Source organism: Mus caroli, unplaced genomic scaffold, assembly GCF_978045245.1.
Source record: "Mus caroli unplaced genomic scaffold, Mus_caroli_1 scaffold_11, whole genome shotgun sequence".
Lineage (NCBI taxonomy): Eukaryota > Metazoa > Chordata > Mammalia > Rodentia > Muridae > Mus > Mus caroli.
Genome location: NW_028227266.1, coordinates 2,910,413 through 2,925,549, shown reverse-complemented (window position 1 = coordinate 2,925,549; position 15,137 = coordinate 2,910,413). Strand labels below are relative to the sequence as shown.

The window sequence follows — 15,137 nt, the reverse complement described above, 5'->3', positions numbered from 1 at the left end:
TATATTTTCAAAACTGAAATATGTAGGTTGAATATGTGCTTTGTGCACACACATATTATTAAGGATTCTGAATCCAGTGGGGCCTAACCTACAGAGCCAAACCAGTTCTCCTCCATGGCCCTCTTAACCAGACACATCTAGAAGCTACAGTTAGACAAGTTGTTTCCAGTAGGGGGTCCTAGTAAACACAGGATTTTCTGCTTTACCTTCATATATTCTAAAACTATTTATATTTCCAGCTTATAAAACCAACACATCTATCAAACACATAAAATTATCTTGACAGATCAAGGACATGATTATTTTAAAGATAAACAATTGCATTGAACATGATCTAACAATTTCTACTGAAATATGGAAATAAGTTAGAACTCTTTCCACCTATCTCTAATAAATCTCTCAAAATTAGTATGGACAACCTCCAAACACACACACATACACACATGTGAGGAGCGGGTGTGCCAGCAGTCCCAAGAAGGCACCAGGGACTGCAGCTAAGTCTTATGACTTGCACCTGACTTCCTCATACACCTGAATATAAGCCACAACCATCGTGAGAGCTGCGCAGGTGCACCAGGGTACTGGCGAATCCATTTTGGTGGAGACACGTCCCTGCTGCCCTGATTAGCTGAAGCTGCGTACCTGGTGAGGTGACGTGGCCTGCTGTGAATGGATGGGAACTGAAAGTATATAAGAGTGAGAGGCCCAGGGTTGGGGGAGATATAGATGAAGAGAAAGAAGAAAGATGAAGACTGAAGTTTGCTGAATAAACTGCTGTTAGAAGGACTGGTGGTCGTGTCATTCTTGCTGGTCGAGAGCGGACGCAACAATTGGTAGCCTGTACGGGGAACCGATTCCCCCACCAAAGAGTTCAGAACTTTCAGCAGTCAGTGTTTGCCGGCAGGGTAAGTTCACGGTAAGTGAAACTTGCTACCCCAGGAGTTTGGGAAGGACCACGGATAAAATAGAGGCAAATATAAAGTTGCCAGGAAGCAGGCACAAAGTAACCCAGGAGTTTGGGAAGGACCTCGGATAAAACAGAGGCAAATATAAAGTTGCCAGGGAGCAGGCACAAAGTAAAAGTGAAACCATGGGGACAAGTTAAGGTTCACGGTTTTGGGACAAGTTAAGGCACTATGATAACCTCAGTGTAGTGATCAATAGATCCTCGCTGTGTAGTTATGCTTTTTTCACCCATTGACCCTTTGTGGGTAGGTCTGATAGTTTTGGTCTTGTTTGTTCTGATATATGGACTCTGTTACTGTTTGAAACTGTGTGTAGAGGCAGTCAAGACAGGTCAGAAAATTCTTACAGAGCAACAAGAAAGTATGTCAGAAGAGGAGAAGGGCTTAAAAAGAAAAAAGAAAAAGAAAGGAGACACAGTGTTATCAGGTGGACAGAAAGGACAAAATAAAAGAGCCGAGGCGCGAATTAGCTTCTGCGCCCCCTCCCTATGCCTCCTCGGCAGCCGCCTATAAGCAAACCTTCTGTTCAGAGGTTTGGAGAGAGGTTAGATTCTCCTTGCTGGGATGTCCTATTTTCACCGACCAAGCAGGGCAGAGATATCACGAGCCTCTGGATTCCAAAGTAATCAGGAATTTGGCTGAGTCCGTGCGGATGTACGACTTAATTGTCTCCTATACTGTGGCTCAAGTAGAGGCCTTGAATAGAAACTGCATGACGCCATCCGATTGGGCAGTCTTGGTGAAGGCATGCCTTTCACCTGGGCAGTATTTAGATTGGAAAGCCTTCCTTATTGAATTTGCAAATGAACAGGCAGCCGCTAACTCTGCTGCAGGGAATCCAGCATGGGATAGGGATATGCTGCTTGGCCAAGGTCGCTTTGCACAACAACAGACAGGATATCCAGTGCACGTATTTGAGCAGGTGAATCAGATTGCCATAAGGGTGTGGAAATCATTGCCCACCGTGTTGACAGTGTTGCAGAACTCCAGAGAGACAATGAGGCACTGAATCAGGTAAGAGAGGAGAGCTCTCAATTGGTTTGGGAGAGAGGGTCTGTTTGTGTTTCCTCAGGATCATCGACAACAGCTGTGGGTCCCAGAACGGCTGACCAGAGCAATTCAAAACAAGCAGAGCTGTGAGGACGTGGATTTTCCTGTGTCTGGGAATCCTCCCGCTAGTGAGAACTGAAGAGCTATGTTGGGGCTGTGTTCCTGAAACCCATGTCATTGATGCATTCAAGTGTTTCCTCAATTCTTTATATCTACTGCTTCACTACAATTGCCTTTTTTCTATGCTGCTTCAGCTAAAGGGATTGTTGTGTTTGTATGTGACCTCCTTTTGTGTTTATTGTTTGTAAGATCCCTAGCTTCAGGGCTGATGAGCGGGGATGGGAGCCCTGGGATGTATGCTTGTAATAGTGTGTGTGTGTTGTGTGTTTGGCACATGTGTTAGGTGCAGCATGTGCAGGCCCGCACTTTCAACATGGTAGCGTAGGCTTTTGCCGCAGTGGAGGCGGGGCAATCTCCTCAGATTCGGTTTGCCGCTCTAAAGAAATAATGCTGCGTTATGCCATGGGTTGCGAGGCTAAGCACTGCACAGAGGATAGCTTGCTGTTGGCATCCTGTGGAAGGCATGTCTGATTGCATGAAGGTTCAGTGTCCTAGTCCCCTTTCCCCAGGAAAAATGACATGGGAGGTGGCCAAGACCTCTCTGGGTGATGAGCCCAAGGGATGGTTTTGTGTAGGGCCCCTATGCTTGCACACTGGGGATCAGACCTCTACCTTCACCCAAGAGGCTTGCTTGCAGCAATCAAGATCTGGTCATAGATTAATCAACATCCTGGCCTTTTGATGCACCTGCCGCATGCAACCTGGACAATCTCCCCAGGTGTGGCTTGGCATGATAGAGAAGTAGTCAGTGATAAGATTTCCCTGGGCATGTCACCAACCTAAGACAGGGATCAAACCAATGCTGTTTGACTCCCAAGGATAGGTAAGGGGCATTGCTGCAGGGGGCAATCTACAGACATTCTCTCTGCCAAAAAAGAAAAAAAAAAAAGAAAAGGGGAAATGTGAGGATCGGGTGTGGCAGCAGTCCCGAGAAGGCGCCAGGGACTGCAGCTAAGTCTTATGACTTGCACCTGACTTCCTCACCTGAATATAAGCCACAACCATCGTGAGAGCTGTGCAGGTGCACCAGGATACTGGCGAATCCATTTTGGTGGAGACATGCCCCTGCTGCCCTGATTAGCTGAAGCTGCATACCTGGTGAGGTGACATGGCCTGCTGTGAGTGGATGGGAACTGAGAGTATATAAGAGTGAGATGCCCAGGGTTCGGGAGATATAGATGAAGAGAAAGAAGACGTTTGCTGAATAAACTGCTGTTAGAAGGACTGGTGGTCGTGTCATTCTTGCTGGTCGAGAGCGGACGCGACACACACACACGATCTAAATGTAGAGCTATCATATGGCCCAGCTATACACACATGATCTAAATGTAGATCTACTATGTGGCCCAGTTATACCACTCTTGGGTCCTCACCTACAAACCTCCACATCAGCCTATCATATAGATATTCACACAGCAGCCTTCTTCACATTTTAGTCCCACCAGCTAAGCTATGGGGCCAGCCTTGGTGTCTAATGACAGAGGAAATGATACAGATAATGTAGTCTAGACACAACTGAATGGTTTTCATCTGTAAAGAATAAAGTCATTTGCAGAAACCTGGGTGCAAGTGGATGTAACCACGTTAGGCAGGTGAAGTTGGGCTGAGATAGACAAAAAATGTTTATCCCATGTCTGCTTCCTCGATTTCATATAGATTCATAAAATTATGAACACATATATGACATGAAAGTCATATATACATATATGAATTCATATGCATATTCATATATACATATATGAATATATTCAGAAATGAGACTGTCTGGAGACCCAATGGGACTAATGGGAAGGAGAGAAGAGATGAATGGAAAGTTCTGAATATGAGAGAATGTACTCAGTGTTTTAAAATATACTTGTATGAGAACATTCTTTTGTAATACAGTATGGCATGTTGAAAATTTTGAATATGACATTTTTAAAGAAACCACAACCTAAGTCAGATGTCTGTGTAGTTCTTATGGAAAATTTCTAAAGCCTGGAAACGTGGACAGAAGAAAACCCCTAGGTCTCCCTGGTTCAGTGCCCAGGATGTGAGGACCTCAAGCAAAAACAGTGCTCCTCTCTGTTCTAATATGTTAATGTTCTGTGCAGAGATATGGAAGTCACCTAGGCACGTAGGATAGAACTCCTTGCTAAGTAAAACCCAGTGGTTGTTACTTTTCTACAAGGACCTTAAGGGCTTATTTGTATATAATTTTACCCTCATTTAAGCTTTGAAGTCAATTTGTTGCCTACTTATTGGTTCATTTGGTTGCTTTTCCCATGACTAACGGTGCTTCAGTGGGCTTTCTTAAAAGCTGCTGTTGCTATATTGCTTATTAGTTGTTCCAGTGAAATGTAGAATTATGAGCCTTTTGTTACATTAGGTGAAGAGTTGCCCAACTCCTGTTCACAGCCAACTGCACTCAAGAGATTGTCTCCATGCTCAGCCATGTCACAGGTCAAGTGTAAAACTCCAAGAATCTTAATGTACACAAGTTGATTGTTACAGTTACTAGCAAAACATCGCATGCTTAACAACTGTCAAGTAGATCTTTTTTTTTTTTGGTTTTTCGAGACAGGGTTTCTCTGTATAGCCCTGGCTGTCCTGGAACTCACTTTGTAGACCAGGCTGGCCTCGAACTCAGAAATCCGCCTGCCTCTGCCTCCCGAGTGCTGGGATTAAAGGCGTGCGCCACCACGCCCGGCGAACCTGTCAAGTAGATTTTAAGTGCTCTTACTCCAAAAAAGTATATGAGCTGCTATATATGCCAATAATTTTGTTTTAGCCATTCCACAATAAACACATATTTCAAAACATTTTGTACACAGATATAAAAATTTCTGTTAATTAAAAATGAATAGATAATAAAATAAATTCTTTAAAATAATTTAGATATTTAGGATAAATTAATTCTTTAAAAAGAATTGAAATATAAAGTTTCAAGTCATATTTGGAGCAGCACTACACATGTCCAATAGTGTCTTCATGCAATGCACACATTCTACAAGACAGTGCTGAGGGAAAATCTGAAAATCTGAGTAAATGTCACTCCCAGGGCTGAAAGGCAGCTCGTGTGCCCTTTCTTGCTGCACATCCAATTTCCCACCTACTAAGGTGAAAATCAACAAACCATAAATGTCACAAATCACAAGATAGAACACAACTAAACATAATATATTGATATAGGTAGACCAGGTGTAGATAGGAAAAAAGACATATCATGGTATGTATCATCAATGCTTGTAGTGAAACAGAGCAAAACATACTTCATTCTTGTTGTGGAGAAAAGCCTCATAAAGACATTCTTCTTGTGTATAAACTGTGAACGTATGTTTTTATTTATGACTTCTGGAAATTTATTTGGTCCTGAAATTATGTGCAGACAGACACCTCTTCCCACTGCTCCTGTCTTAGATGTGTTTTCTTATTATATATGCTTTAGCTGAATCAGTCCCACAAAAGTTATTGTAAATATGTTTGGTTTTAAATTGTGTTTAATTTTGGAATGCAGATATCTGAAGTCACTTAGTGTTGTAGCACCTTATCCAAGTTCTTCTGACCTTCCACATTCCCTTGAGAAAAATTTTATGTTTATACAATATTTTATGTTGAGTGACTGAAAATCATCTGGAGTTAGGAGGACATAGTGACTAGCAGGTGGCTTTGAGTACTAGTATTTGGAGATTTTGAAGTAGAGCTGTCAGTCATATCTTCTATCATTCTGAAAATGAACTAACACCATTTGTGTTCATGTCATGCAGGCAATGAGTTTGTAATGAGTCTGGTTCTATCCACCCTTGGCCTCATTCACTCCTTAGGATACACTTTTTCTGCACTCAACACTGAGATGCCATGATGCTTTCTCAGTTAAAACTTCCTTCCTTCTTCCCTTCCTCCTCCCTTCACACACACATACACACATACATATACACATACATGTATGTATACATGTATGAAAACATATATGTATGTATGTATGTGTGTATATGTATGTATACATGTATGTAATTATAGGAGGGTTTGCAATGTCTCCTGTAGCCCTGAGTAGTTTTGAACTCCCTATGTACCTAACATGACCTTGAATTTCTGACCCTCCTGCTTCTATCTCTTCAGTGAGACAATTAACAGGTGTGTGCCACCATATTCAGCTTTTCTATGGTGTTGGGACTGAAGCCCAGTTCCTTGTGCCTTATAGCTAGTCACTCTGCTACATGAGCTAAACATCCCTCATCTCAGTTCAGTCTTTGATGTCTTTCCTTCACTCTCAGAATTAAATTCAAGCTCCTTTATATTTCTTCCCAGGTCCTTCATGAGTAGGTAAGTTCTTGCATTTTAATTTTGTATTATTCGTTTGGCGTGTGCATAATGGGAGGACATTTATGTATGTCAGGGCAGAGGACAACTTTGTACAGTCTAGTCTGTCCTTCCACTTTTACATCGACTCCAGGGATCAAACTCTCAAGTATCCAGCTTGTACCACAAGCACCTTTACTCACTGAGGCATCTTGTCATTCCTTTATTTTATTTTATTTTATTTTATTTATATTATTTTTATAATTCTCATGCCCAAAACTTGAGACAAGCTTTAATTTTGCTGATAAACTCTACTTTCCTTTGTCACTGTGCACAAGTTCTAAACTCCTATCCATCTTGTCCTTGTCAGAAAGCCTTTCTCAGTTACTCACATCTTCATGATGTCCTGGAACTTATTACACTGTTCCCCATAAAAGCACCTGCCCCACTATATAGTGAATTGACTCTTTCACAATTTAACTAACTATGAGATATACTTTTCTCAACTAAAAATCTTGTAAAAAACTCAAAACCTCCATAGAAAACAGAACAACCAGAATATATGTGAGCTTATCTGCTGCCAAGGACTGGAGACCTGGAGGGTGTCCAGCAGCTTTAATATCTGCCCATAATCCCTAGGGCCAGTTTTACTTTGCCTAAAAAAAACCAAAAAGTCAGTTGGAACTATCTGTTTTTATTCTCTGTTATAGATTGGCTCTAGATAAGTCATGACTAGCTAGAAAACTGAATTTCAGCACAGGATATGGTAGATATCAAGAAAGCAAAACAGTCATTAAATAAAAAAGTGTCATAAAAAATAGAGTGCAGAGAAGGATCCATGATCAGCACTGCTGGTGTCATGGGCATTGTTGGAAGACAGTTGAGCTCAATTAAGGAAGTGCTTGAAAACAAGTAACTGAATGAGTGCTAATGTACACCAACTCATTTCTACCCGAAAACTCTCTAGGTCCTTTCAAGAGATAAATAATAAGGTATCCAAGAGTTACACCTGCTTCGCAAAAGGTTCCCATCCAAAGGTGTTCATACACCACTCTGAAATACCAATCAGATCATTTCAACATGAAAAGTTCAAGAGTCCCAGAGAAAACAGCATTCGCTTGACTTAGCTCTCAAGGAAGAAGACAGACAACACTCATGTCCCTTCCAGATTTTTAAAATGACAATGTAGGGTTCAGAGACCACAAATACTTGGAGGAGTCCTACCTGCATCCACCTGGACTTGAAGAGACAAAGCAGGGACTCTGCTGATTCTGCTCCCTGTTTGGTCCTGCCTTCCTGCAGCAATTTGGTTTTACTTTTTTTTTTTTTAATTTTTTCTTTATTAGATATTTTCTTCATTTACATTTCAAATGTTATTCCCAAAGCCCCTATACCCTCCCCCCTCCCTGTTCCCCAACCCACCCACTCCTGCTTCCAGGCCCTGGCATTTCCCTGTACTGGGACATACTTTTGTTCATCAAAAAAATCCTCTAGACAAAAATCAGTTTCAGCCAATGTAGCTCACATCCTAACTCAGGTTACCATTCATTGCACAGCATCCAGACATCTCAAAACATTTTACATTGCACAGCATCCAGATATCTCAGGACATTATATATGCACATCATCCAGACACCTCAGGCTATTGTACAATTCACAGCAACCAGACACTTCAGGGAACCCTACAATGCATAACGACCCGACATATCAGGACAACCAACAATATACAGAATTCTGGTACCCCAAGACATCATACAATGTATGGCATGCAGATACCTGTGCACTCCCCAAAAGAGAACTCTCACTCAAAGGGGATAAGAAATAATATATTCTCAAGTCAATTGCCAATCAGCATTACCTAGGACCAGATATTTATGTTGTCCTAAATTCCATACTCTAGTTTTATGAGATTTTCATAATAACAGAACAAAGAAGGTCATGAATGAAGATATTTTTAAAACACATTGGTGGAGACATAAGGCAAGTGAGTAGAGCAAAGCAGAAAAAATCCCTTCCATAGGTCTCCGATGCAATCTCATGACACTTAGATTTTTGATTTGTGGTGTAGACGACTGTTTGTAAATTCTAAATGATTTGCCTAATAACTACAAATATGTTAAGTCAGGTACAAACCCAGGCAATAGAAGGCTATTAACAGGGCTAAAGCTGGCCACAGACAGTTGGGCTCTAGATTTGCACTATTGCAACCTCTCTGCAATGATTAAAGTTCTAATCAGTTAATCCGCCTTGTGGAAGGTTCAGTAGGAGGTTTGGTTGTTTAGTTTTTTGTTTTGTTTTGTCTTTTGGGTTTTATTTTTTAATTTAAAAAAATTTTTTTCTACAGGAGCTTTTTGTTCATATACCTGTGTGTGTGTGTGTGGGCATGTGTGTGTGGGCATGTGTGTGCATATGTGTGTGTGTGTTGTTGTTGTTACTGTTACAGTTGTTTGTGCTCATTTGCATGAATTCTGTCATATATGCTACTGCATACATGCAGAGATCACAATACAGCCTTGGTATTGGTTCGTACATGGTACAATCTTGGTCCTTGCTTTACACTGTGAAATAAAGACAAAGCAGACACTCACTAACTCCCTCCTACATACACCAGGCTTCCTCTCCACAAACTTCTAGAGATTCTTCTCACATTGTCTGCGGCCTCCCTGTAAGAGTTCAGGGAGAGAGGACCTGACCCTGCATCCAGTTTTAAGTAGGTTCTAAGGACACCAACTTGAGTTTCCTTACTCTCAGAATCTCCCCAGACCTATGTCCTTGTTCTCCTCTCAAAAGAATTTCAACTAAGTATTTCAAGCCATGCAATTATAAAGTCAAAGCCAAGTTGCATTTAAAACACAGATATGGCATCATAAGGTTTAAAGCTTCTATACTCTTAGAACTGAACGGAAAATCTAAAAACAAATGAACACAAGATTTAGACACTCTTATGGCTCATAGCTCTCAGAAATGTTCACAAGAAATGGTTTGTATCTTCCTCCTTTGTTGCCATGCCTTTTCATCTCTGATCTCTGACCAAGGTCAGTGTGCTATCATCTGTATGGCCCTGGAAAGCACATTGCTTAAGACTTGGACTTGCTGCTTTAGAATCCAAAATAACACAAGGGCAGATCCTGGAGATCTCTCCCAAGCTGATAACAAAGTTGTAGACAATTCAGTTATTAGCAAAACAGTACAATCTAAAATCACTGCATACCAGCAACATATTAGTACTTGGAGGCAGGTGTGTATTCTTAACTCTCTAGGCAGGGAGTGCTCTTCAGTTAGATTTTGGAATGATTAATAATGCCATTTAACTGGTATCAATCTGAACATCACCTGCTGTGAACAGGCATTATCATGAAAGCATCAATTGCATAGACACTAAATAAGATGTGGCTCCTAAATTAGGATCTGGTCTAGATTTAGAGATAAGATTAAGGTAAATCAGTTTGACCAAGAATGACACTTAATAATACAATATAAGGAAGTATAAATGCATTATGTGTTTCAATTTACTGTAATGTATTCTTCCATACCTATAAAATCTCACTCGAATCACATCCACCGCCTTCCTCTGATGCCCCTCTTCAGCTATTTTCAATGGAAAGATCTGGAGTACTTGTTTCCCAACAAGAACAGCATTGTGAAAGAACATTCAAGTAGACCAATCACCTTATAAAAGGAACCTATTTTTTATAAACCTAAGGTCTTTATGCCATTTCTTAGCTTCCCTCCTAGACATAGCTGATCAAACTAAAGCTTTTTCTTTTTTGTTTTATTTTTTTGTTGTTGTTTTGTTTTGTTTTGTTTTTCGAGACAGGGTTTCTCCGTATAGCCCTGGCTGTCCTGGAACTCACTTTGTAGACCAGGCTGTCCTCAAACTCAGAAATCCGCCTGCCTCTGCCTCCCAAGTGCTGGGATTAAAGGCGTGCACCACCACCACCCGGCCAAAGCTTTTTCTATCAGGCTAAAAATAATCAAGAATATCCATTGCATGCCCTTTTCATGGAGCTCCTTCCCTAATCCTTCATACTTTCTTTCTCAGCTCCCAAACTGGGTAGCAACTAATGGAACTGCAAAGAGCAAACACTTGGCATTCAAGTGTGAAGTTAGCCTTACCTTCAAATAATGGCTTCCACATGCATGCCCAAACCCATTCAGGGTTTTCAGTGACTACTCACCACATTGTCCAATGACTAAATTAATGTTGATCAGATTTGTTTTCTGTCTCTCTCCTGAGCGTATTTCTCAAGCACATGCTCCCCAGACTTATATGCTAATTTCATCTGAGAGTCAAAATAGCAAAATAACACCTTCCTTAATGAGTCCTGAGGGAAACTGAAGAAAGCAAACTAAAAATGTGTACAGTCTGAGCAAGGATTTGATGTAATAAATTAAACTTTCTCCCTGATATGCATTAGGAATTTCAGTGGTGTTTAGACCTCTCCAAAGACCATTTGAACCAGCCCATGAAGATTCCAACACATCATCGGAAGCCAATTCTGTCAGGTACCTGGCCTTCCCTTATGATTCCTTTATTGAATCCAGCACTGGGCAGTCAATCCCAGCTAGAAAGAATGTACAAAGGCTGTCTCAGAAACACTTTCTGGCTGTCACTCAACACTTTATCCTCCATTAACACCAAGATACCCTCAAAGAATATTGTTAGGCTTATTTCTTTCAATCATTCTCTTGCCCTGATACTTTAAATTCTGAATCATCTCTTCACAGATAATGAAACTACATTATTTGGGAAAACACATATTACTGTAACACTATCTTTCAACTTCCAGCCCTTTCAACCAGTCTCACTCCTTTTAACCATCTTTCTCAGAAACTATTCTGAATGTCAGTATTATCTTCAATAAGTATGTCTGGGTTTCCTATTTTCCAGCCAGTTTTTAAAGGAGGTAAGATTGTTAAAGAGAAAAATATTAACTATGTGTGTGTGTGCGTGTGTGTGTGTGTGTGTGTGTGTGCGCGTGCGTGCGTGTGCGCATGTGCGTGTGTGTGTGCATGTGCATGTGTGTGTGTGCTGTAGGAGTATCTGTGAAACAGCTTCAGCTAAAATATGAAGAAATCGAGAGACATCAGTTTTTTGAGAAGTACATATGTAGACTAGATAGAAAAACGGAGATTTAATAAAGAAAATTAAGATATGAGTGTGCTTTCCAACAAAAGAAAGAGGAGCATGGAAAATTTCTGAGCTGTCTTACTGAATTTGGGTCAGATTCTTGGGTTAATAAGCAATGACGGCATGCTTTTCATTTTTGTCCTTGAATTCTTGTAACCAATACTTGGGAGGGTTACAAATTATGGCTCTGAAATCATGCATCAACATGGTGTTTAACTCTATGAAGCCAAAAAGGCAAAGCTGAAAACTCAAAGATCTGTGCATACTGGTGTGGGGAATTGCTGGATGGTCTCCAGTCGAGCTGAGGTCTGAACCCCGATGGTCATAATTCACCTACATGACAAGGTAGGAGTTCCCTCATGCTCCTGGAACTCTGGCCCCTGCCTAAGGTACCACCTCCCACGGCCCCCACAAGAGAAGCATGGTCAGTAGTCACATGAGCAATGGCCCAAGCTTCTGACCTTCAGGCTAAACTCCTCCCCAGTTACCTAGCAACAGTGAAGACCATAAAAAGGGGTGCTCAGCTCGCAGCTCACTCTCTTATTCCTTTTTCCTCTCACCTCTCTTATTTCTCACTTCTTTCTCCTCTCTTTCTCTTTGTCTTTCCTCTCCTCTCTTCCTTTCTCTTTCCTTCTCTCTAGCCCCCCCCTCTTCCTCCTTTCTACCTTCTCTCTTTCCCCTGCATTTCTATAATAAAGCTCTAAAACCATAGAGTCTCTGCTCTGCTCCTTCAAGTTCGGCTGCGCACTCTGGTCAGTGTTGGGAACTTCTTCCCTCTTCCCTCTCTCCCACAACCCTGGTGTCTTTAGCAAAGTAGCTCCGGGGGGCTCCCCAGGCAGGGCTTCCCCTTGACCACCCTCTGAAGAGTGGGACAGAGGAATGCCCAACCAGGGATGAGTGGATAGAGTAGATAGCAGCCCTCCCATGCCTGACTGACCAGAGAATAGGGAAACGCTGGCAGGGTGTGGGCATCTTTTTCCTTCTGTTCTTCCCCAGGGCCCCAGCCCCCCCCCCTTTTTATTTTGTTCCCAACATACTGGAGACACTATCCAGGAAAACCAACTGCAAATGTGCACTGTACACTGACACTCAACCTTGTTTAACCTTTAAAGTTGAGAGCAAAATCTCTGTACTTTAATTGGGAGGGAGGTCATCCAAAACATACCATCACAATATTTTACAAAAACACTGCTATCCAGTAGGAATTTGAGTTCCTAGACCACACACCTCAACACTTTGGATAACTTGGAGACACTGCCCTTTGTTCTACATTCTACCTGTCATCAGAAAGCAATTCCAAGAGCTTTTTAAGGAAGTCTGAATTTAGAACATATCAAGAAAGACACTGATTAGTGACTAAGGTGGCTACTATCATTTTACCAAGATGGTTAAATATTTCTAGTTCAATCAAGCCACTAAGAACAACTCAATGATGTCCTTGATGGGAGGAGCAAGTGGAGTGATATGGAAGCAAGTGGAGGCTCTGGGTACTTTAACCAAGTAAGAGAATGAGCTTCATGTAGGAACATAAAAGCCAAAAATGCCTTGGGATATTACAGGTACCCAACCACAAGGACTGTACCTTGCTGGGACCACAGGCTACAGCTGAGGGCCTAAGTTCCAGGAGAAAAACAAGCTCAATTAGGAGTTTCTGGGACCTATTTTTCCCATGTATCTTCCACAGGACAGGAAAACAAGCATGCTTACTCAGTACCTTTCTTAGGACAGCCATTTGAGGAGCTTGGAAAACTTCCATACAAAGGAAACCAACCAAAGACGCCAGGTACCTTGTGCTACAAGAACATTCCAGGAGCTCTGCCTCCCACACACTTAGTTCCTGACCCTTGTTGAACTCCAAGGGAAAGTCACTTGAGGGACATAAAGGACAACACTGACTTCTTTTGAAAACAAATGATTTATACATGGCCAGTATGTTGCAAAAATAACCACAATGTTGAAACGTGTTATCCCTACTCCCCTAACTAAAATAAAAAAATAAATAAGAATTACATCATCCAGTAAAGGCCATTGGACTCCACCGCCCACCACAATGCCAAGATGAGCACAGCCTGCAGCTTTCAAACCCTGGAAGGAGGCACCCACATCCTGGTATCAACTACTCCAGGACACACACCTACTGATATGATTCTAAGGTGCAGGGAAGAAAGCCACTTGAGCCACCCCCACCCCACCCCCAATGTACTCCAGGACTTCCCCCAGTGGCCTCCAGGACACTTCACAACACTCTCTAGTAGTTATAGAATGAGGGGCAATTTTAGCGGGGGTGGGGAGGGGTGAGGAGCAGGCAGGAGAATCCTTTCCAGAGAATGACTTCTGAGTTCATTTGAAAAATTCAAAAACGGAGGAGGTGGGGCCGGGTGAATGACCCAAAGAACCTTGACAATAGCAAATGTGACCTTTTCAATGATGAACACAAATCAAATGAATCGCTTACCATCTCTCCTGAGGTTGGCATTACGCAAAGCTTTGATGGATGCGCTCTGCGGAGTCGCAAAAGTGTCCTGATAGCAGCTAAAGTTCGCGCACAGGAGAATGGAGACTAAAACGAGCCGTTGCATTTGGGCTCAGCGACCTAGGGACGGCGTTGCTCCAAAAGTAAATAAATAAAGCCCAAAGGGTTGAGTCGGCGGATTTCTACTGCACAGTTCTTCGCCTTCACCGGCTGCGTTGTCCGGGCCGCCCAGTTACTGGCGCAGCTCTCCCAAAACTTCCTGCAAGCTAAACTTTCCAAGCGCGTGTGTGTGCCGCACTTCCTTGTAGTTCTGACTTGATCAATAGGAGCTGGACAAACAACAGGTTGACGTGGATTCGCCCCCCTCCGGTGGACAGCGGCTGCAGCACAGGCTGCAGGGAGCCGGCGTCGCAGCGTCTGGCTCTTCTGCGGAAGGGAGGCTGTGTAAGTTGTTGGGCAGTGCGGCTGAGAACAGGGATCCTGGAGCCCTGGCTCACAGTCCCAGCCAAAATAGCTTTGTCACTGAGCATGAGTATGAAGGTGGTCCAGACCCTTCCGGTTTTATAGAAACTGGCCAGGAGTAGGGCACAAAGTGATCAGGAGGAGTGAGAGGAGGATAGAACTTCTCTAGAGGTGAGTGGTCAAATCCTCTGACAGCCCATTAAGTGCTGGCTTTGGTTACTGGAATCTGCTAGGACTATTATACTAGAACTTAAATCAACTGAGCAAGACTTCACTCCACCTTCCACAGGAAATGCAATCACAAAGAAGCCCATGCTGAGTTTGCCTTGAGGCTCAGTTACCAAGACTTAAAGGTGATTTCAACTGAAAAACAAAGCCAGTCATCTTTCCTAAGATGCACAGATGTATTTGTGACCTTTGCTACACTAAGTGCAGTAACCAACATCATCCATCATGTTAGTTAAAATAACAAAATTCAGGAAGAGAAGCAGGGACTGTTTGAACACCTTGAGGCAAAGGCAGAAGAGGGCTACAAGGAAAGACTTTGTCTCAAACAACAACAGAAAATGAACACACAAATAAATTAGATGTAGTGATTAGAATTAGAATGCCAGTGATCTTGGTGTTTGGAGGTGAAGGCAAGTGGGTCAGTGTTCAA

The 15,137-nt window shown here is 42.3% G+C and overlaps 1 protein-coding gene across 3 annotated transcripts in view; it reads right to left on the bottom strand.

The window, feature by feature from the left end:
• Pdgfd (platelet derived growth factor D) overlaps positions 1-14,443 on the bottom strand; it is a 243,813-nt gene extending 229,370 nt beyond the window's left edge. Inside the window, exon 1 of one of the 3 annotated variants that reach the window (XM_021172112.3) lies at positions 14,000-14,443. In XM_021172112.3, coding sequence (XP_021027771.1) covers positions 14,000-14,123 — 124 coding nt within the window. In that variant the 5' untranslated portion in view covers positions 14,124-14,443. The remainder of the gene's footprint in view (positions 1-13,999) is intronic. The other 2 variants (XM_021172114.3, XM_029482009.2) reach the window with 2 other exon arrangements.
• Positions 14,444-15,137: the final 694 nt, after the last annotated feature.